Source organism: Nyctibius grandis, chromosome 4, assembly GCF_013368605.1.
Source record: "Nyctibius grandis isolate bNycGra1 chromosome 4, bNycGra1.pri, whole genome shotgun sequence".
Lineage (NCBI taxonomy): Eukaryota > Metazoa > Chordata > Aves > Nyctibiiformes > Nyctibiidae > Nyctibius > Nyctibius grandis.
The window spans coordinates 61,587,488-61,611,936 of record NC_090661.1 but is presented as its reverse complement, the minus strand read 5'-3'; the positions used below and the strand labels follow the sequence as shown (position 1 = coordinate 61,611,936).

The 24,449-nt window shown below is 44.9% G+C and overlaps 1 protein-coding gene across 1 annotated transcript in view; it reads right to left on the bottom strand.

The window, feature by feature from the left end:
• RCOR1 (REST corepressor 1) overlaps positions 1 to 24,449 on the bottom strand; it is an 88,258-nt gene that overhangs the window by 10,556 nt on the left and 53,253 nt on the right. The window contains exons 4-7 of the mRNA XM_068399708.1: positions 14,082 to 14,134; positions 9,880 to 10,041; positions 7,133 to 7,251; positions 3,540 to 3,618 (exon numbers count right to left, since the gene is read on the bottom strand). Of these exons, the coding sequence (XP_068255809.1) occupies positions 3,540 to 3,618; positions 7,133 to 7,251; positions 9,880 to 10,041; positions 14,082 to 14,134 (413 nt within the window). The remainder of the gene's footprint in view (positions 1 to 3,539; positions 3,619 to 7,132; positions 7,252 to 9,879; positions 10,042 to 14,081; positions 14,135 to 24,449) is intronic.

Sequence of the window (24,449 nt, the reverse complement as noted above, 5' to 3'; positions counted from 1 at the left end):
CAAGAGCGAATCTGATTCTCTAATACCAAAACCATTTCTCCCACAAGTTGTTTTCAACAAGCAACTCATACCCTAGATTTATTACCCAGTGGCTGGAGCCTGGCCAAGAACACAGAACAGAAGAAGGGCAGCAGGGAGAAAAAAAGCAGAGAGGGGAAGCCGCACATCTGAAATCCTCTACTTGATCACTGCCAGCTTTAAACACATTGGCTTCACTTAGCACTATTGTTTCCCTCCTAATTTGCAGCTACATGTAGTTTCTACACAGTTTGCGGCATTTGCTCATTAGTGAGCATTAAAATGCCTGCATTCCAACCCACATGAGGCTGAGCACAAAGCCCCATGTAAACATGAGGCTCTGCCTCCCAAAGACTGGAGGACCCCAGCACAGCTGCCAGCAGACAAAAGCTTGCACCCTCTTCATGGGCTCAACAGCCAGAGCCACGTTGGCAGTAATGTGGACAATTGTCTGTTCTCAACTTTTTTCTTCCCTCCTTTAGCGCAAAGGACTCCATGAAAGATGATACCTAAGAGAAGCCCAGAAGCAAGAAGTAACTATTGCTGTTGCAGGACAGATACTTTTATTTCTTTTTGCAGAAGGGAGCGAGGAGCAGGAGAAACCAGACTGGTTTAGGTATGAACAAGTGAGGTACACTCTGTGCTGCACTTCAGAAGCAAGCACTTTTATAACTGAGCTGGGTAAATTATTCAACACAGATAGACACTTCAGATTTATTCATATTTCATCTACATACAGAATTTCACAGGATCATGCAGTAACACCTCGCAACAGGTTCAGGCGGTAGGTTGACCAATGCCTGCAGTCCAAATATCCCAGAAGCCTCAACATTAAGGAAAAATGAAAGCAGTTTCAAATGATTGTTTCACACAGTTCAAAGAATGTGAAGTTCTTTTGTGCTGTGGACAAGAAACCAGAGCTCCAGCAGAACTGTTTTTGACAGCTCCAAATGCCTCTAGGCCCAGGAGATATTGCACAGGCTCTGAAAATTTGAACATCTACCCTATTTTGGAAACTCTTTCTTTCCTGGCCACACACATCTCTCTGCAGAATTAAATCAATTAATGAAAACCAGAGAGAATTAAAACACAAGGATCTTTCAGTGCTTCTCTGTTTATTTAGATATTGCCACTGCTATCCAGCACACTTCAGCCTTAGAAAACCCTTATTATAAACAAGGTTCCCTTCCTCAGGTTTCACTGTGCAAAAAGAAAAGACCAAGCTATCTCAAGCCATGTAAAAGCAGAGGATGAAACGGGAGGCATTTCCAGGAACAAGGAAGATGTGGAGAAAGCAGCTCTGGTTCGTGACCTCAGTATTATGGAGTCACTATCTGAGGAAACTTGAACAGTTGCACTACCACTGAAAGTACTAAAAAAAAAAAAAAAGGGGAAGATTCCCCCTCCAATGATCCCCAAAAGAGGAAACATGAGAGATTTCAGATACTCTGAGAAATCCCAGTATTACTCGGCAAGTCATACAGTAACCGACATGTCTCAGAGCTGGAAAAACCATCTCTGTGGGGTTGGGACAGGGAGGTTCTTTACGGTAAGAGTCCTGGGCTAGTGGTACATCACCACCCCTGCACGTCTGACCACGTCATTAGAAGAAACATAACAATCAAGAAAGAACATATCCCCCTCCTGGATACCTGCTCTCTTCTCAAGGCATTTTCAATCAGCCCCAGGCCCAGGTACTGCAAAACCAAATCAAATTAACTCTGAACAGGCTATGCAGGTTGTCAGCTTCATTTTACCCACCAGTACAATCCCTGCCCAGAAGAGCCCCCAGAAGGCTGCCCGCCATTGCATACACAGCCAGACTGCACATACTCCATGAGTTCTGGTCACCTCTCTCACATTGGTTGGAGTGCCATGGCCTGTATTAGTGTGACATGGAGGGCAGACAGCCTCCTCCCATGCAAGACTTTCTACAAAAATGTCTTGATGGTAGCAATCAGCCATCTGATCTGGTTTGGCCTTACAACAGAGGCAGCCAAGGTGGCAAAGAACTACCTTTCCCTCTTCTGCAGCAAGTTCAGAGCATGTCAGCATTGGTAGGGAAGGAAGCAATAATGAAGGGGATTGAAGGGAGCTCTCTTACAGATGCAAGCTTTCAAAGAGCTTACGGACAAATCTAAACTTGAAAATGTATTAAAATAATGGGAAATGAGATTATAGTATTAATTATTTACAAGACACACTGGAGAGCTGCAGTATGCAGCTGCAACTTAGCCAAGTGAGAACCCTTCCAGTTTGGGTGTTGCTGAGGCTTTTGAGAACTCAGCTTCTTGTAAGGGTGAATATGAGTGACATCCCCTCTGCCCCTAGAAAGTCATCAGGGATGCCTTCCTTTGGTGGAAGTAACAGCTAGGCTTTTCTTGAAAGTCTAGAGAACACTCCACCACAGGTGAAGAACAGACCAGAATGCTGAGATTTTTCACTTATTTCCATTCAAAATAATTTATTAGAGGAATTAATCTCACTGACAGTGACTGACAACACAGCTGCTCTAGGACTTTATTTTTGCCTGTGTGCAATGTTTAAATATTTCTAGTGGTTTTTTTTCCTACATATACCCTTTTAGAAAAAAAATTTTAAAAACTGAAAGATAATGACTGTGGGAGAAAAATCAGGCTACAAGAAATCAGGAAAGGGAGCCACTTTAAGGAGAGAAGGCCTTACGGTAAATGTCTTCCTGTAGCACTCACTCACACACTGCTGCTGAATGGCAAGGATTTTTTTAAGTAACAGATAACCAGCAGGTTACATACATGAAAAAAAAGTATACGCTTTCCTGTTAAGCATCACAGACTAGGTTTTCAAACCTGTCTTGTTATATTTGTGGCTATTTTCACCCAGAACTCTATGCCCACTTAAAATGAAGTATTTGAAGTGAGGTGCAAGTACTATGTTTTAAGTAGACAAAATATTCTGCACATAACAGGTTAAGGCTCCTCTGTCAAACAAAATGAACTGGCCACACAAAAGCTTTCTCCTTTACTATTCACCACTGTAGTTGCAATTCTGGTGCCACCAAAATCCTCAGAACTATTGCTGAGGATTTCAGTATATCAGGAATTTATCTTAGAGTCAAAGGTGTAGATAAACACACTCTTGCTAGTCTACCTGGAACAGATTAAAGGACATATTTCCCCTCCATCAAGCCATCTCACTGGGGACATAAGTGCTTCTACTCCACCTCCATGCAGCTAGGTTGATTTAAACCATCACTGAAGGTGGTTCAAGCTAACACAGCCAAAGAGAGAATCGAAGAGACTAGAAACATTCACATATTACATTATCATGGGATGGTAAAGTCTTAAATTTTCCCAGCTCCATCCATAATAACTTATTTGTCTATACTTGTCTTGATCTAAGAATAATTCTGAAGTCAATTCTTTTCTTGTATGACAACTATACAAAGCACAAATAAAGAAAATTCGATACTGTCAACTTCTACACAAAGTAGCTAGTAAGTAAACACTTCCATTTGTACAGTAGTAAGAAAAGAATTATACCTCCTTTTTGCTCTCCTTGTTTTGTTCAACTTCAATATCAATAGGGTTATTTCCATTTGCTTCCTCCATTTCATCCTCACTAGAAGACAAAAGCAAACAGTACTGTATTAGTTAGTAAGGCTCTTTTTCTATAAATAGCATGCTAAAAGAAATGCATGGATGCAATAGCAAGTCCAACAGCTTTCCTTACTTTTATTCCCAGGGTTTTCTTAGGGGGTTGGGGTGGGTTGTTGTTTTTTTTTGTCTATTTGGTTTTGGTTTAAGTCCATAAATTCTTAATTGTAAAGATACTAGAGACAATGTCTTGCAAAGGAAGACTTCTCAGTAGTGTACTTAGGCAAAACAAGTCTGCTCAGATGAAGGCAAGATACATGAAATTGATTATACAAGTTATCTTTTAAAGAACGTGAGACACTGAGCCTTTTAACCTTAGACAAACTGAGACAGAAACAAAGACTCAGAACTACAGCAAGTAGTTAAAACACGGATTTCATACAATTCCTTAACATTTAGCAAAACAGACATACACAAGATGAAATCCCTCAAGAACAAGCATAAAAAATGTTTGGGTTTTTTTTTTTTCAGTGACAACCTCACACTTCATTCTCCTCTGGAAAAGAAAAAGAGGTTATCAGTTACAGAATAATAATAGGCATGAAATTGGGGCCATATTGAAAGTGACCTTGGCACACCTGGCCAGTTTGGCTTTATTGGAATTTTAATCAGACATTAAATCGAATATATTTTCACCATTTAGAATTTTTGTACTGTACACAACTAAAGTTAATTGCACCATTTGGGATATTGCCCAGAACGGGAAGAAATAAGCTGACCTAATCAAAGCTCTTTTTTTTTTAAAAAAAAGATCAAAAAAATAAATGTATTTTGTCATGTCAAGCTTTATAGCTTGGGACGAGGAACTTCGGCTGGTGCAGGTAGGTCCCAGTGCCAGCACACGGCAGGGCTGTGCAGAGAAACCCCAGCAGAAGCTGTGCTACACTGGAGCCAGCCGGGGTACGTTCACACAGGAGCGGGGGACATCGGGCACGGTGGGTGCTCACGGCTCTCTCCCTGCTGCAGCGACGTCTTATGCAGACATAGCCTAAGGAGGTACGTACTGCTGGGTGGCTTGAGATGGCGTCCATGTCCACAAGAGCAGTCACTTGTACAAGCCATTCCTGCTCTCCCAAGCCTCCTGGCTCACCAGCTGATTCACAAGATATTTAGTTTGTGTAATCATGATTTCAGGGAATAAACTCACAAGCACCCCCTCCCAGAGCTGCACACACAAAGCCCCTCACGTACAACTAAGAACAGCTACTGAAAACCTGGTCCCAAATGCACTGGGAACTATTTTAGTGACAACCTGACGGGTTGGGGAATTTCCCTGCTTAGCCACAGAAGAGATATAGCAGTATTAGAGTGAGATACCTCAGACTGCCTCTTCTCTTAACCCCATCCCCAAAAGACCTTCCTGGTGTTCTCACTTAGGTTCAGATTTCAGCCCTTCTGCAAAGGCCAAAGCCCCACGGGCTTTGCTGTGCTCATAGTTTGCTCTTCTATTCCAGCAAGTTCCCTAGACATGAGCTAGATCAAAACCCACCCACTCATTTCTACCGTTTTAGACATTGATCACTATTAACAGAAGAACATTTCTGAAGTTTTGCCAACACCCAATGGCACACTACAACCTCAAAATCCAGGCACCCCAAACACACCCAGCTTTGCTTCCACACTCCCACAAGGCTGCACTGACAAATCCTTCAGGGGTGTAGGGGTTTGACTATTTTACATAATGGAGGTTAAGAAGGGAAATCAAACATCAAGCTGATGGCCTGGTGCTTAGCTTGCTGCAGATGTGAACCAAATTACACATTTCCAATCCAGCTGCCTTTCTCAAAGGTTACAAAATTACAGCACATGGCAGCCCATACAGTTCTTTCCCAATCACCAGATGATCTGAGGTGCTGCTTTTCCCAGCAAAAAGGCATAGGTACCAGAGAGGTGTATTTCCAAATTGCAGTAATTTCATTTATGAGCACAGAGCAAAAATAGAGAGGTAATATTAAAAGATCCTAAACTACACAGTACGATACAAACACATACTCCTTTGTAAGAGATTTTTTTTTCCTCCCTCATAAATTAGTAGGAAAATTAACAACAACAAAAAAAAAGGATGGGGAGAAGAAAAATCAAGACAGCCTTTGCAGAGAAGGGAGAAGAACAGAACAGCAAAAGAGACTCAGGTCACAGAAAGCCAGTCAAATACTGGACAAGTTGGCTGGTAGTATTCTCCCTGGCCCTGCCTGTTAAGCAAGTATTGTTGACCTAATGGAAAAATGGGAGAGGTTGAGTGAGTCATTGGTGTAGTACAGCTCAACCCTGGAAACACATTTCTCCCCCCTTCCCAAACAGGGCTCGCTCACGTGCACTGGAGCCAGCAAACAGCTCCCTGGGAAGTGCTAGAACAGAAACTCCTTTGAGAGAAAAGCTTTTGCAGAATTTTGCCCAATTACGTTAGTAGCCTTCCAAAGCCAGGCTCACCTCAAGTTTGGTCTGCAAAGACATTAAGTGCATTTTAGAGCAGGTTGAGAAGGTACTTGCTTCAAGCAGATGAAGTTGCTGCTGTTCAGAGGGGGCCTTTTCCCCACACGCACCTGAGGCCACATTTCTGAGGCTCTGTCAGCTCCAGAACTAGGCAAAGTCATCGAGTGGCAGTTCTAACTGTACAGAAACTTCTAGCAATGCACACAAGGACACTGGCTGACCTACCTTCAAGGGCTTGCATGGGTATCCAGGAGGGTGAACTTGCAAAGCTGCATAAGCAGAAGTCAAGCTCATCTGCTGAAGCTCAGTGGCTAGTGACCTCCCAAACACCACCATCCCTCACCCAAATCCTAATGCACCCAGCTCTCCTTGGGACACCTCTGCCAGGGAACTCATCCTAAGTTCCCCTGTGCTACCCTCTTCTCAGTCACTCAAAAACACAGCCTTAACTTCATCTTTCTTTGGGAAGAGAGCTTGGCCTGACAGCCTTAAACTGGTAACTGTTTTCTAAGTAAAAGGCAGGGGAAGGGTCTGCGTGTGCATACGCACAGGCTGAGGGGTGCTGCACTGGAGCCTGTTCCCCAGCAGATGCACGTTCTCACTCTACTGAGCGTCACATGGAGGAAATAAAGGCAGATTTCTAGCTCTTTCATGACTTCCTTTTACTGTCGTGCTTATCAGCTTTTCTGGCTCTGCTGACAACAGTGCCAATCAGCTTGTAAACAGTTTCAATTTCATCTTCTTCAAGCAGTATCAAGAGAAAAAGCTTCTAGAGCAATGGGACGGTGACCACTGCAGTAGAGGGCAATCAGGAATTGCACAGTGTTGAAAAAGGGAGCACACCTAATTGCCAACAGATTCCTTCTGGCTTTCAGCAAAGCAAAACATGCACAGCAGGGAAGAGGGATGGGGAAAGAAGGTGTGGTACCAGGAAACATTTTGGGGAAAATCCTACATCTAGTTTCTTACAAGCTAACAGGAATCTCTGAGATAGTCTAAAGAAATCAGTGTGCGTCAATACCCAGCCTTTCTGCTTGCAAACCTACCTTTCCTCACGTTCCCTTTTTTGTTTACGAGCATGACGGTCCATCACGCTAGTTTTAGTCCTTGTCTTCTTCCAGGAGTAGTAAAATTTCACCAGGCTGGCTATTGATTTGTCAGGAAGCTGTAAATTAAACATGTATCCTTTTATATGTTTATATGTGAAGTATCCCCAGGAGTTCACATACAATCAGTCTGTTTTTGTCATGGAACATCTGATCTCTCTACATTGGATTCTCTCAAAGGTTCAAGCAAGGCAGTTCTGCAGCCTTTCCAAAAATTATCTATGGGGGAGCGTTTCAGGTTAGTGCCTACTATTTAGGACACGAAAATCTCTAAAGAGCATCTCAGCAAGCCTCCACTCGCCAGCCAGGTAGCTGGTTCCCTTCAGAATAGAGGGACATAGCAAGAGCAAATCCAAAATGGGGCCTTGAAACTGAGATAACAGTTTTAAAAGCCAACACAGGCATCTGTAAGCAACCACAGGAACTGCTGAATTGCAGGCTACATGCCAAGCATATCTTTGACGTCTGGTTAAAAAGGCTTATTCACACCACTCAAATGAAGTCTATTCAAAGGTCTCAACAAAAGATGTTTTCAAAAGGTGAAAGGTTACTCTATGGTGAACTGAGGACATAGGAAAACACGTGTTTCAGAATATTTTTGTTTGCCCTCTTACACTAACGTCATTGCCCTGTAGCTATGCATGGTAAGTCTGCCTCCAAAAAGCATAAAACTACACTAAGACTAATCTCCTACTTCTGAGGTACTCTGCATGGACGTTCTTACACAGGATTTCTACAAGGTAAAAGTCTGGTCTTTCTTGCTGAGTAAAACATGTTTTAGATAAGCGTCTGATTCAGCTTGGAGGGCAGGATGGGTGGCGAGGAAAACAAAACTGTAAGCAAGAGACAGATCTCTTTTATTCAGATGCTGCAGTTTAAGTCTTCACTTCAGACAAGCCTGGTTCTCAGATTGCAGGTTGACTTTAAGTCCTAATAATGGATCGCACCAGAACTACCACCCTGTCCCACAGCTGCATACAGGCATCAATCCATCTGCACTGGCAAAGCACAGGTGCTATGTTGATGTTGTGTTGCCAATAGCCATGCAGCAGGCTGGTACGCTGGAATTAAAGAGTTCCACAGAACAAACTCAGGGACAGGGCTGTTCGTAACAAACATCCACTTGGCTACAAACACATGCTAAGAGTGCCAAAATATCAGAACCAGCTCCGGTAAATAACGTAACTCACTTTTCATTCTCTGGCTTTGATGCTTTCTCCCCTCAGTTCCAAGCTGCAGTGGTGCTAACAGGGCAGCATATATACACTAGCAACTAACGTGCTCCTGAGCCATTGATTCCTGTCCCCTGCTAAACACAAAGCTTCATGCCATTTAATTCCTTTCATGCAGGATCACTTCTCTGGGAGCAACAGTAAAACAATATCATTACCTAGGGAACAGTGCATGAGCTTGGCATCCCTGTATTGGAATGCACTTCACTCAGGGACAGTCATGCTTCTGCACATAAACCAAAATGAGAAGTTCCTGCTTTGGTGTTTAACCAAGCAACAGGACAGGCTTTATAGTCTCTTTTTCCCCAGGACACTCCCCTCCCCATTTTTTTCCCCCATGTAAGAACAGAGGAATAAAGAAGAAAACAGCTTCACCCTTCAGGAGTCCACAACTCTCCAGACTGTCTATATCAGGTGTCCATAGTATGTACAAGTCCCATCATCTGACCCAACGGAGTGGGAGACCCTAGGGCTCCAAGAACATTTGGAAATGAACGCCAGTGAAGGAACATTCGAGGAGGACACGAGGAGAACGAGCCTCTTCCTGCCACCCTTTTGACAAGGGACCTGGCAGTTTTCCTTCATAATTCGGAGGCAAGTCGCCTTTCGCTTTTCAGCAGGATCAGCAACACAGACCTTCACGTGTGCTTTAAAGAGGCTGAACAGACTTCAACAGCCTAGGCTCACTTCAAAGGGTCACAACCAATGTAACTGGGTCCTGCTGGAACACTCGAGAGGCACTTTACTGAAGGATAGCAAAGAACAAAGTCTGGTTCCCACCCAGGTGATGAACCACTTGAAGAAACTCTGAAGACATAATTAAAAAAAATTTTTACATCCCATCCTCTCCCTCTTTTGAAAGAAAATTGCACACACCCCAGCAGTGCCCTTTCAGGCAGAGACTTGCCCTTGAAGTTCTCAATCACAGTTTAAAACAACATCACTACCAACTGAAAGCAAAGGACTGAATGCTTGCAATGATGTATAAACCTCCACCACAGCATCCACTAACAGTCCCAAATCACGTTAAGCACAGACTTCATAGTCAAATCAAATGAATTCCTAAAAAGCAGGTTGTAAGAAAGGAAATCAGCTTTGCACAGAGATGATCTTTACTCTGTGTGTGGGTGGGCACGTGTCTACAGACCATGCCTGAACTCCAGCTGAGACATAAACACTACCGTAGCACACAGGGGACTGAAAACTGTAATTTCCAACCAAAAAAATTGCACAGTCAAAGTTTATCCTGAACCAGTAAAAGCACTCCAGGAAAACACTTCTACAGAGACTCTGGAAACAGTGTTGTTTCTTTCTATGCATGGTAAGATTTTTCCTCTAACATCCCCTCTGGCCTGTTCTCTCCCAAGAGCATTAGACAGGAGTCCAGCACAATCAGCACTGAAGACAACGGTCCAACTGCCTCTTCTGCTTTTCCATTCCTGTGGCACCACTTACCATTTGCTGGATCCTGTGAAAGGTTTTCCCATGGAAACTGAAGGCCTGTTCAAACAAGACCTTGTCTTCCACTGTCCACTCATCTGGGAATGGAGTAAAGTTTGGCAGATCTGCCAAAGACTTCTCGATGTTGTGCTTGTGCCAAAACAGCATCCCAAGGGCCTAGAAATAACACGGACACCAAGGGGACAATTGTAAGCACAAGAAACATTATTATACGGATGCAAATGGAGAGCTACAGTATTTTTCTCAGGCAACACGTTAGACATAATTTTAATTCCCAGCTACATCAGACACTTCCCTGTGTGCAAGAAGCCTAGAATCTGACCCTCACCCTGCTAGGCTGTGATGACCAACTTGAAGTTTATCCAAACCACAGAGGTAGTAATGTAATAAGAGAGTAGCAACAGAAAGAGGGAAGAAGAAAATTGAAGAAATGACTCCAACTGTACTGACCATGGTAAGCAAAGACTTCGGAAGACTACGTAAAAAAAATGCTGGACCAAAGGAAGCTTCTGTCAGTTCTAAACTCCCTTCATTTCCTGTGCAATTAGGAGGACAGTTTAGTTGACTGGGGGTTTTTATGGTTGCTTAGGGGCTCTGAGGGAGAGAGGGAAAAGGTGGAGAGAAGGAGGGAAGAACTGGGAGAAGGAAAGGCAGAGAGCATGCACAACCTTGACTTGCTGCTAAGATGTCTCTGGCCCTAAGGAGGAACAAATCTTGCCCATTTGGGGGGCTGCTAATTTGTTCCCTTCAGAGACACCTCGTTTCACTGTTGCAGTCTCTGGTTCTCAGTTCCAAAGACAAAGTGCATGTGCTGCGCTTCACCACCTGCAAACCATCCTCCTCTCGCCATCTCCAAGACGCTCGCTCCAGCCACCCCTCTCCCAGGGGTGCGCAGCCCCTGTGCACTATGACACATCACTACATCTGGCATGCCAGCGACCACCACAAGTCATTTTGGGAAGGCCTGACTCTGCAGAGCTAGAAACCAGCCTTTCACAATGGCTGTAAAGGGAAAACAATCCCTAACATGCTGAGTAAAACATCAGAGTAACCTGCTTGTCATATGCAAACTCAGCCCTGGTTTCGCAGCCACAGTTACCCTCATCTAGTAGTTTCGCCTTGGCTGCTCAGAGCTACAAAATCCCTTCAAATTCGGGGTTTCCCCCTTATGCTTTGCCATGCAAAAAGCAGTTCCTTTATGGGATCTTGCTCCCCTGAGATTCTGCAGAGAGTATGCATATAAATGTTAGTGTTATCCAAGATCTTGTCCTGACCCTACCGGCCTCTCGCTGCTGCCCAGGCACCCTCTCCTTCCTTTTGCTACCATGCAGAACAAGTAGTCTTGGTGGCAGCACAGTGACTCAAGATGTCACAGGAGCCACACAGCCACTTATCTCCATCCACTCTGGCAAGCATGGGGCCAAAGAAACTATTTTGCAGTCACAAAGGACCGAGTTTTCTCTCTCCTGCCATCCCTTTCAGCTTCAGATATGAGCTGTACCAAATAACCCTATGAGAAAGCAAGGGAAAAACAAGGAGGGAGACATTTTGGGAGGGCAGGGTAGTGTTAAATACCATGAAGGTGCTAGTGAGGGCTGATGGGGCAGCTGCTTAAACAAAGCAAAAGGTAAATCAAAAGGTTTCCTTAGGCTTGTTTAACAGGAGAGCAGTATTCCTCCTCCACCTCATGCTGCCCTCTGAGAGCTCTGCACTTAAATATGCAGGCGAGTACACAGCTTTTCCAGCCTTCTTTGTCCCAGTGCATCTGACACAGGCTGTCAGGAGAGCACAGCTCACAGCCAGACTTGCTGTAGTGCTCCCAAAAGCCTATGACTGCTATGGCTCAGCACAACCACCTACCGTAGTTTGCCAACACCAGCTGAAGTGGGCCTGCCCTGCCAGAGATCACTTGCCTGCTGGAGCCTGTCCTTTGCCTGCCCGCGAGCTGGCAAAGTGGCGGGGACTCCCACCAGCAGAGCCCTGGTCCTCCAGCCACCATCCGACAGCAGCAGAGCCAACAACGGGGCACTCAGCCACAGGCAAGGGTAGAGAAAGGACAGAGATACAGGAGCTGCGTGCGGTGCAGATGTGGCCAGCTGGACGGGAAAGCCGCTGGGCAGAGGAGTGCCGGTGCACGCCCCAGCCGCCCTGCCAGACAGCTCGCCTTTCCCTTCAATAAACTGGCACATCTTAGTCTGCAAAGGTGGGTTTTGGTCAGCAGGCACGGATGGAAGAATGGGAATCTCTGTGCAATGACTGTCAGCCAAGCCACCTGCGCAGAGGTCCAAAGAGACCGGCTGCTGGGGGGATGCACGCACGGGAAAGGGCTGCCTCGGCCAGCAAAGCCCAGAAACAGTGGCCAAATGCTAAAGTGAGCTCTGACCGGCTTCCAGGGAGTCCATATCAGCTTGTCCACAGTTCCCAGCCAACAGCAACTCTGATGATACCTGCTGAAGAGAGTGTCCCTTGGGGACACAACAAACCATCCCAATTTGAAAGCCTTGACACTTGTCCCTATAATACAAAATGAGTACGTGCCTTCCAGAGCAATACAAGATAGATCCTCTCCAGTTATTTCGTGGAAGTGCCTACTGTAGCTGCCTAGGAAATCCCAAAGGACCTGGGACACATGTTTAAGCCTAGAGTATTATGCGAGAGTGCTAGGGAAGGAATGAGAAAATTTTTAGGAGGAGGGACATTTTTACAAGTTGCTCAGTCACTTTACATCCTGGTATGGCGAGTCCCATAACTTCTACTTCTGTACACAGAGGAGGGGAGAAAGACTTCAACGAACAAGTGGGAGGTTTGTATTTCCAATGTTAAAATTAATGCAAATCTCCGTTAGCCAAATTTAAGTTTTTCAAAACACAAGAATTCCGTGTTTTTTTAAAAATCACAAGCTTCATTTTGATCAGTCTTCTGGATCAGTCTATACTCTCCAAACAACACTTCTCCACTAAAATAATGAAACCCATTTTTATTACCCTGAGACCATCTCTTTTGGCAAATATTACCCACAACATCCAATACTAGGATATATCCGTATCAACTGAAGTAAGCTACCATCCTTATTTTCATTTAAGTTCATAGCCTTTTGGTGCCCTCATGTTCCTTTTGTTGCTGTTTTCTGCTCTTAGAAACTATAATTATCAAGTCTGATCATTCCTGGTTTTGCTGGAAATTTTGCCGGCTATCTCAACTTCAATGTTCTTGTTCCACAATAAGTCTTTTTGAGCATGAGTATCAACCACTGAAAGTCTGACTCAAAGATGACAGCAGTCATTTAAATAGAAACACTTGCCCATACAAATCATCAGTTTCTATGCTCATGGCCTTTGCCTGAATAATTTCATAAACTTTCAAGTTTTCATAGAATCCCTTTGTAGAGGCAGTACATAATTTGCCATTACAGTAAGTCATGACATTCCCCGCCTTCCCTTTCCGGGCAAGTATTAGTGCATAAGGAAAACTCCACAGAATTCAGAAAAGCTTCCCAGGCACAGGTCTATTCATCTCCCCAGATGAGTGTTGAAATCGATATTAGTTAACACAGGGAAGATCAGTACACAATCCTAGACCACGTGGAGTAAAGGAGAGGACTGCTCCTCAGACCAGGACTTCCATCCCGAGGCTAAAGGCACTGGTTCACCTCAGGGATAGCTGAAGTCGTCCACTGTTACTGCACCGACATCAGAGGTGCTCATCTATGAAACGCAAAATGATTTGCAGCACAGTTTTAAGGTAAATAACCGTGGATATTGGTTTGTCTCAGAAAAGCATATGACGGTGCAATAGTTCATTAATAACTGCCAAGACATCCATGAAGCAGAGATGGAGCAGTCAATTGGAAACTGCAATGCAATCAGGCAGCTGTCCAAAGACAAGCCAATCTTTTTTAACGTTTAGGGGTTCTGAAAGTGTTCAAGAGGCAGTGACCGTAGGAAGCACAACACACATGGACAAACTCCATTAGAAATCACAATATTTTTTCTTCTTTAAACTCTTGATGTAAAACTAGGGGTGAACTCCATATCCCCAGAGCACAGGATGCTGTTAGAACAGTCAGTTTTGGGAGGAGAGGAGAAAACACAGACGGTACAGAAGGAAAGAAGTAGTTTAGGCAGTCGCTTTAAGTCATGTTTTAATACCTACTGAAAGAGATTTTAAAATAAAGTAAGTATTCAGAGGGTTGTTACCTGCTCCATATTGTATCCATGCTTCTCTTTAGCAATGGCAATATATTCGTCCACTGAAAAACAGAGAGAAGGCATAAGAGCATTTCATATAATGATCTCATCTCCTCTTCCCTTCCCCTTTCCAGTCTAAAACCCAGTCCTGCAGCTCTGACTTCAGTCACGGTTATTGCATCCTCCACAGAGAACTCTCATGAATAGCTGCTGTTTCCAACAATTTGGGAAAGGAAGGAAACAAAAGAAAAACAACGGTCACCAGACAAGCTACTACGTATTTTCCTTAACAAGTCTAAACGAGGCATGATATCCAATCCAGTTCCAGTACTTCTGAAACACAGCATATAATATTTCAGAACTTGTTCACCAAAGCTATAGACATGACTGTCTCAGCTACTTTTTATTTTGGTTTTGGGGGGTTTGTTTTGTTTTGTTTTGTTTTTTAAATCCCATGAAGCAGTTTTCTTAAGAACAAAAATCCCCAGACAAAATCCATACGTTCCAATACTGCCAGACTCCTAGTGTTGCACAACCACTGCAGATATCTTGGCAAATTTTTCAGCCCTTATGCCTCAGCAATTTTCATCTTGGACCAAACCCCACCTCTATATATTATTAGGCCCCCATGAGCTTTTAACCTTTACAATGTAAAGATACCCTGAGGAGTTATATTTTGTATAGATGGGACTAAAACCCAAATGTCTCTTTCAGTATGAGTGACTGAGCTTACATTATATCCAACAGCACCCATTTGAGAGGACTGAATCAAAGTCAGTACCAGTGGTGGTGGGAAGCATCCATTGCCTGTAGGATCCCCAACATGCTAGTACCCTGAAAGACTTAGAACTGGCACACACAGACAGAATTCTCATTCTTGCACAAATTTTGGACTTCAAGCCAAGTCACTTAGCAATGAACTCAAAAATCATTCCCCCTTCCTTCTCTGCGGATACCCAGGGAGGGATGCAAGCAAATTCCTGTGCTAAGCACCCAACGCACAGAGAGCATGTGCAGCACCTCTGGAAGGAAATGGTTGTGTGCACGCTGCAGCTAAGGAAGCCACATTTCCCACGGTTTGGGCCTCACAATTAACTTCAGCTCTCAAATGGGCTTCTCCCATCTTTTCTGCCTCTATGGACTCTCACATGGAGTCTCTGGTGTCTAGTAGCATAGCATTTCTTACAGCCTTTCCTTCAAGCTGGGACACTCCTCAGTTTTTCCTTCAGTTGAGCAAACTAAGCAATGAACTCAAAAGGTATTGGGAAAACAGAGAGGATATCTCAGAAAATGCACAGCAGGAGAGCACCAGCCTTATTTTCAGCTTGTTATCAATACTAAGGAATTAAATCTAGGTACTTAAAGTAGACATCCCATCTCACTAGATGATATAACGTGATATCAATGCCAGCGCTTCGTTAGGAAAGGAGATCAGTTAATTTTCACAAAAAGGTGTTGCAAAAAAAGGGCTTTGTAAGTGCCATGGAAAAGGCCATGAGAATATTAACACAGCCACATGTTGTGGCAGCAGAAGAGCGTGCAGTATTCCATGTTAGCAAGGACACTCCATGAGTTTCTTGCTCTGCCAAGCTCCCACCTGCACACAATGGGGACTCCCAAGGGGCTGACGAACCTGTTTGTTGGACCATGTTCTGGAAATATTCAGTAAAAATTTAATTAACCCTTTGGAGAAGGTGTAGCCACAACCATTCATTTGCACCCCTGCAGCACAAACGCATCTGCCTCTCCAAGTCAAAAAATTGTTTCTAAGCACCACGCTGAACTGGGATGAAAAGTATCCCTTCTTGCAAACCACCTTTGCTTGCACAAGGAAACATAATAAAATAGTTGCACTGACAGTGGAGGTGACGGGGACAGTGACAGAAACTTCTTAGGCTGAAATTGCTGCATTGCCTAATAGAACATCCTGAGGGTTACCAAAGGGTAGGAACCTCGGAAATCAGCCTTGCCATGGGAAAAAAAAAAAACAAACACAAACAACAACTTGCAAAACCACACCCCAAAGGGAGAACATGGTCCAGGAGGACCACACAGGGGAAAGGGGGGACAGAGAAGGGAACTGCCTCCTCCCTACACATCATCCCTTCCCTACACACCAAACATGTCAGGGAACATCAGTAGGATGTGGGCAGAAGAGCGACTTCAGATGCTTCCAGACTTCATAACCACACCAAAAACAAAGTCTGCCAGGAAACCCCTAAGTGCAGCATTTCCTTGTACTTCAGCTAAATGCTCTCGGCTTCCTTAGGGCAGGTATTGCACATGCAGTGTTATACATTTTGTCTAAGGTGAAGGTGAAGGAAGGGGGAGGGAAAGGCACTGAATTATCTGAAGTCCAAGGCTGAATTAAGCTCTTGAATGCTAAGTACTGCTGCATTAACTAGCTTGCTTTCAGTGTGGAAAGATCTACAGTTCCTGATTTGACTTCAGCATCTTACCCTTTAATATATACAGAGATGTGGTGGTTCTCCTTTCCAGAACCTTACTTTTCTTATGCCAGATGCTATAAGCAGTGAAAACATACTTCCTCCCCTTTGCTCCCCACCCCCCAAAAATTCATTACAGCATTTTCTCTCCTAACTGAGCAAGACCATTAGCAAGGTCCCCCCATAACAGTATCAATAGGATTTCTCTTGAATTAAGTCAATATACCACAGAGCCAAACAGTAGATTATGAGTGATCAGACACAGTGAAAGGACGCAGGATGCTTTTCTTGTCACGCTGGGGTCTGTAACACCTCATTGTTACAGTGGAGAGAGAGAAAAGGAAAATAAGAAAAAGGCAACAAGGCAATAAACCAACCATGAGCACACAGCAACGCTCCTTGTATACACTAAGAGTGTTTGTGGATGAAGGAAGGACAAGGAGTACACCATCGTACTCTACTCTTGGCATGTTCCCTGCCTCACTGACTATCTAGCCCATTCTGCTTGTCATTTCTTGGCTAATTGCGGGCTCACTCACTTTGACGCTTGCGCCATCTGAGAGGTATGATGGTCCCTTGAGCAATCCTTCTGATTGCTCTTTCTTTACCATCCCCCTCCAGATGAAGTGAGCAAGAAAGAGCATGGCACCAGCTGAGTCACAGGATCCCTTTAGTTTCCCATACCAGTAGAGCCTGGAATTGCTACAAGCTTAATGCTTCACATGCCACACCAGATAAGTAAGTGCCCTCTTCCATCTCTGCCTTCCCCATGCACCTCTAGCAAGCCCAGGGCAGGAGGCACGTGAAATTCTGCTCCACTGCGTTTCAGTGGCATTCGGTCACGCTCAGCATGTAACCCAGCAATCTGTTTAGACATCAGAGTTCAGATCCAGAGGAGCCTGGGGCAGAGCCCTGCTTACACCAGAAGAGACAGTTTGCCAGCACTGCACTCAGCTGCTTTCCAGAAAGCAATAAGCAAGAGCAGCAAAGCAATCCCACCCCGTTTCCCCCAGCATAAACTACACCACCATGCACTCTTTCTACCAGTGTAACTTTTCCCTGAACGGGGCAGACAAGAGACTCCTCCCCTCCCATTCTATTTCTCTATTATCCCATTTCTCTATGCCAGAAAGATATTTCAGCACAGACCAGGCCAAAAAGACACTAAGATACTTGAAAAGAGACAGTCGTGTCACACAGAAGACACATTGCTCCTGTGAAGGCTCTTGTTGCTACTAGAAACCAGATGGGGGGAGGAACAAAGAGAATCAAACTAGTATTTCTTTACCTATTTGGCTACATTTCTTCTCTTGCATGCATTGCATTTTAGCTGTGATGGGGTGAGCAGGACCCCCTTGTCCACCCCACACCCAAAATGGAGTGAGCACTGGCCGAAAGAGCCCCTCTTCCTACAGCCAGTCATGGTCAGGAAGACAGAAGTAGCACAAAAGGTGGGGACACAAAGGGAACAGAGCCTCACATGCACATTGTCACCAGCAAAGAGGAGCACAGAGTGTTCAGATGCTAAAACACACTTCTCCCTAATACGAGAAGTGAGGTCTACAGTGAGATGACCAAAGGACCCCGGGTGTAGCACTAACACAGCCTGAAACAAGGCAAATGGACGGGAATGGGAAAGGAAGCAGAGAAAGATGCTTCTGACCAAAATGGTGCCACCAACACCCTGAATTTTTCAGTCTTGTTTCCAGGCATCTTTCTCATACACCCTTTTCTTCTGCTAACCATCTTCCTGCAAGAATTCCTCACCAGAGGCAAAAGAAAGGGGACCCTCTTGGCTGACAGAGGGAAGGAGAGACAAGAGCAAACAACTGCATTGCTGATTTTCAGTCCTGCATCCTAGAATAGTGAATTGAGAGATGTAAAACAGGAGCATTAATTTCAAGGGGGTGGGAGAACTCTGAAAAGAGAAACGCCTCAAGGCAATGACTCCCCTCATCACCATTTGATCAGATTGAACAATCTCTCCAAGTGGGTCTTTTGGGAGAATTTCTACCCCCTACCCAAATTGCTGCTTAATGACCCCACAAGCATCCCATCATGTTCAGTGTACTGAGTGACCCCAGGGAGGGTTTGCAGCAGAAGTGTGTGTACTAAAGCCTATAGAAAGCAACAGGAATGCAGAGGTAGAGCTGTTGCTGCAACCTCAGTTCACCCCTATTACTGGGGTACTGCAGGAGCTCTGAACACTTTACATATTACGTGATGCAATACCCTGACAGAACGGGGTGAAATGAGGACAAAAGCAGCAGCCTTCACAGCCTCAGTAATGTGCTTTACAGGGTTTGATCAATGCTGGAACCTGTGAGGAATTCTGGATGTTGCTGTACATCTCCCCCTCCCCTTCACCTCCCTTGAGAATAGAGGCGGGGGGAAAAAAAAAAACCATCAAGACCCAGAACAAATCAATGTTATATAAAGAAAATAAGGAGCATGGATTAGACACATACACGTGAAATTCCTCCAGATTTCAAAACACAATTATGATAGTACACAAACAACTAAGCACAGTTTTTGCCTTGGCTATAAAAAATGAGCAGCTGCATTGCCGTCCCGCTGCCTCGCAGCATCGTGGAACAATCCTGCCACCTCGTGGTCCCTGCACAGGAGACGGAGCCGCCAAAGCACAAGTTCGGACAAGCGTGTCACTAAAGCCAGCTGCAACAGGAGGCAGGGGGGAGCAGGCAGAGATCAAAGGGAGGTGGCTTGACCACTTTTTTCCTGGGCAGAATCACTTAAAAGAAAATAAACCCTGCCTATTCAAAAGGGTCTTCTGCCTTGGAAAAGCTATTTCCTCTTCTTGGCAAGACGTGATTGCATCACAGGCAGGAGAGGAGCGGAGAGCCAGAGCACAGCCATGTTTTGTGCCCCGTGCTGCGGCCACCTGGGCTGGCATACAGCCTCCTTTAACACTGTTTCTAGGAACAGAGAGCGATAGTTACACAGACACAAAGGCTACTTAAAAATCACTTCATGCAACTGAAGGCACGAGAGGATTTAGGCCTCAACTCCATTGCATCTGCAGCAGGTGAGGCAAAAGAAAACCAGCCTTACCTGGAGAAGCTTACTTGAACAGGAGCAAGAGAAAATACCCTGCAGTGGGACAGGGTACCTCGAGTCACAGGACTCCACAGTATATCTCAACCTCCATCCCACTTACCTCCCTGTAGCTCAGATTTTACTTGTATATCATCTCTTGTCCACGTACCAAGGGCCGTAGGATGCCGTTGCATTAGAAGTCTCCTTTGGCAGCAGGGCCAGGTTAAGCACCCCTAGCCTCCAGCCACCTCTTCCCACCTGGGAGCACAAACATTTGCCTGGACCCCCAGGAAACCGGACTGGGAAACTGTTCCACCTGTAAAACAACCAACCCTTTCCTGCTGCATTGGCTCCCTCACCCAAGCGATAGTGAAGCCATACAAGCACTGAGTGGTGGTGGTTGAAAGTATGGAGATGCTCTCACCTCCCAGGAGGGGCAGTCCCAGACTCTTCTATCGCCAGCCCTAGCTAGGCAGGCTGCCCCTTTCTCTTGCACTAGCTCTGGAGCCACTCGAGGCACTGAACAGCTGACCACCACCAAAGTAGCATGCTATTCATAAAACAAAGCCGTTTTACACTCTTTATATGGTTGTATATCATATAAAAATCACTTTGCTGAGAGGTTACACAAGCCTGAGAAGAGATGAGCCCTCGTAGTTCCAGCGAGGGATGAAACTGGCTCAGCCAAAAGCGAGGCTCATTCCTTGCCCCGGCACAGCACAGTGGCAGGGATGAGCAGGCGGGCAGGAACAGGCATGGCTACGTAAACTGGCACTGGTGAGGAAAGAGCTGCTCACAGAACCACACCTGGAGCTGGAAACTGCAGTCTCAGAGAGCAGAAGTCAAGGAATAAAATTGAGTGCCCCACTGCTGGGAGATTTGTCCCTTTAAAAGCCCTGATATCTACCAAAAACACACTTTCTCACACAAAGGCAACCAGTCCCCACACCAAGCAGTGCACGCTAATATGCTGGAAAAGAAACGCTCTATTTCCCCCCAGTTGTTTTTTTATAATTCAATACTGCTCTTTGCATGGCCTGCATCTAAGGGCAAGTCCAAAGTTGAAACTCTGGTGATGGTTAAAGGCCCGACTCATCTGCCTTTAGATTTTGCTACACCAGCAAGAAGGCTGTACTGCAGACACAGGTGTACTGACAAATCTAGCATAGTTTCTGTAGCTTGCCAAAACAATTTGAAACTGCTTACCAGGAAAGGCCTTTTGCTAGTAGACATGTGTTACTTTTAAAGCTTTTAGCAAGATTTCTAAAGTTGCACCCTCAGCTGACACTAACACATCAAGAAAAGGCTCAACACAGCGTATATATGTGTGGAGTGGTGTATTAATGAGGATTACCGTAAAGAAAGTCAGCTGGCTGATGCTTTCTTGCCTCGCTTGCTCTCTGATGCTGCTGCTGTTCTCCCTCAGAAAGGCCATGTGGATGCCCATTGTAAGGACACCTCTGTGAAGAAAGACTGCTTCTTACACGTCCATCACATTTAACCTTCATCCAGAAATTTGCTCCGCCATAGCACTGAACACCACTTTACTGAAAGAGTGGCACAGCTTTCAATAGCTGCAGAGCCCTGGGTACCACATGCTCAGATGTCTCCATACGTACCACAGAAGAGCAGGGGACAAGGGAGATCTGACAGGGCAGTAGCAAAGAGGAAACACTGCCTCTGGGGCCTAGCACAGAATGGGCAGAGCCACATCAGATCACCCGGGGACCTAATCTGTGATCATATGGGATCTGAGCATGGCTGGATCATTCAGCAGTGCAAACCTGATCCTAAATCAGACACAGGCACTGGACTGTACTAAATGTAATTAGCCAGAGCAGTTGATATTGGGTTTGAAGCCCATGTACAAACATAAACCAGCACACAATCGCTTCTGACAGGGAGGGAACACTCGTTCCCATGTATGACCTTCCAAGACACAGACAGGAAGTTACAGACAGGATAAATGCACAGATCACAACAACAAAGTGAGTCTATAGCAGAACAGCTCTTTGCATTATTCAGCACAGTGCTCTCAATTCAGGCCGAGGAGCCCTAAAGCCAGATTTATTCTGCTGTCAAACCATGGCTTGAGTTAACTCTACTGACAGGTTATAGCCTCGGATTATATACTTCAACTACACGTAGCAACATGCCCAAGTGATGCTAGTAGCAACATTATCAATACAGCTGTGACAAGGGGTAGAATATTAAAAAAATTATTTTATCAGATGGTTCACTGCAGGAGGTAGTAACTTGGATTAGAAGAAACCTCCCTCATGCAGGTTTTATTATGGAGATTATTATCTTTTGCATTCCTTGAGAATGCATGATCCAGTGCACCCTTTCCAAAAGCCAGATTCACTAATTTGAAAAACACAGTTTGACACACACTAATGACAGAGTCAGTATGGGAGACCACAGATTCAGACTACTAGCAGTATGATACCATGCTCCGGTACGCTACCTAGGAACATTCTCACCTCTTCATCCATGTCACACTATATATGCTGAAATTCTTGGTCTGTAAAATAGTCAGTGCAGACTGTCATAAAGCTTGGTCAAGCAACCTGCTGTCAACCAGCTTAAGAAGCCATCAAGAATATCCAGAATCAAAGCCCTCCAAAGAAGGTGAAACCTTCCACAAGGTCCATTTTCCACCCTCCACAAGATTTTGACAGCTCCTGTCTAAAACCAGAACTGTTATATTCCCTGTTGTAGTAGGAATGCAAACTAATAAAAGCACTGAATCAGAGCCAGGCTTCCTAAACAGCATGGGTAACTCCACTACTCCACAACACAGGGTTTTTGTGCAGGATGAGGGCACAGACAAAAGGGGTGTGTGGGAGCAGAATAACCATCCAGTTAAATTACAGCTCATTATTATTGTTACCGACAATAAAGCCTGTGACAAGAGAGTAGAAGCCATGCTGACCCCCTTTACAATGGATACAAAAGCAAAAGAAGCGATCAATTTGTCCCCTAGCTACCTCCTGGAAGGATGTCACTTGGGCAGAAAGGAAGTATTGGGCAAGCCAGCAGGCAGCAAAAGGAAGGAGATGAGTTGGAGTCACGCAGAAGAGCTGCCCTTGGCAGATGTGCCGAGCCAGGAGCTGCTCACAGAGGGGGAAGCCTTCAGCTGTAATTGCCCACACCCAGCTCCTCAGCAGCTGGAACAGGAGAACCCTGTAATCCTGAATGGCAAGTGGTCAGGTCACAAAAGCACCACTTACTATTTCACTTATTTTTTGCAGCCAGCCTCCTCACTTCCAAGCCCAGCTATATGAGTAACATAATAGTCTCAGCAACCCAGGCGGCCTCTGCACTCGTGAAGAAGTTGCACGGAGCTTGCTTCCAGCAAAATTAGATGAAGAATGATAGCGACTAAGTGAAGGCAGCTTGATGTTGGAGAGGGACTGATCCTTCAGTTGTATTTTCTAAAGTATTACTGAGATGCTTTTGTTCCTTCTACATCTACAGTTAAAAACCTATTTTCAGATGTTTGGGGCTGGCCCCTTCTGAGAAGGCAAGGGCCCTCCCACAACTCCACTCACTGCACTACTGCACCTGGGTGCTAAGAATGAAAAAATGAGGTCTCAAACTTGCTTTAAAAGACTCCATTTTCCTCATTTTCACATCAGCTTGACGTGAGCAAGTCAGTGGGAAGCAGAACAACAGAGACAAGACAAACTTCCAATGCACAGTGCTGTACAACCTAAAGGGAACAGCTTATCTCGAGAGTGGTTGTAGCTTCACCCCACAGCTGTCTGCCCCATTCCTCTCCTGAAAGTTCCTATTCCTGCTTCCAGCAAGAACAGTTCAGCTGCTTGATAAGGCAGGCCATGAACTAAGGCAACATAAACGAGCACCTACTGCAGGTTAAGGCACAGTGGTTCATGAAATTCCTGGTACCCTACCCCACACATGAGAACCTGAGCAATAAACAGAGGTTTAGGTGAAGAGCCCCTTCTCCAATGGAGATCAGAAGCTACTTATGGACAAACTCATACAGATTGCCCTACTGTAGGCAGGCCAGCCTTCATGAGACACTTAACAATACATCCATTCTTGCACTTGTTTACTTCCTACAGGTCTGAAACCAAAGAGATGCAAAGAAATTTTTTTGACCCCTCCAAGAAGTCCATGCAGAACGACAGCAAGCTTACACAGCCAGACCTTGGACAACATAATCTTTATAGTAGCCTCTAAACCAAAGTATTAGTGTTATGTTGACAGATATTAAGGTATCCAAAAACACATAAAATTAAGTCAATTCAGAAAAAGTCAAGTTACAGATCCACACAGCACATGCTGAAACATGAATTACATCCAGGCCCCCAGCCTTAAAGGTTGATCCTAAGGGACTGATCGGAAAAGCCTGTGATAAACCAATATCACTAACTAGATCCTGGAGTATCAGTGGTAGGTGGTCGGCTTTTAGCCAGGATTTAGAAGCCCAGTCCTTCCTGAGAAGTTATTATGCATTACTACTGACGTTTGCAGTGCTAGAAAATGCACTACTACCCCATCATAATACAAATCTGCATGAGAAGCACATGGATCAGGAAAGTAACTTAATGTGGAGTGCAAAAATAGTACAGGTAAAATAACTAACAGAGTACAGGATGAAATAACTAGAGAGTACAGGAATAATAACTAGCGGGAGTGGTTCCTAATTAGACCAAGTAATGCCACAGCAAACACATTATGGTGAGGGAAGCTCTGGCACATATCCTTGAGAAAACCTACCTGCTCTGCCTCCTCCACTAGCACCTCTGTAAAGGTCACAGCCAGCAGCATATGGACTCATCACAGCAAGCTGTTATGACCAAGACCTCTTTGAGCATTCCTCAGTGGAGGACACAGCCAGAAG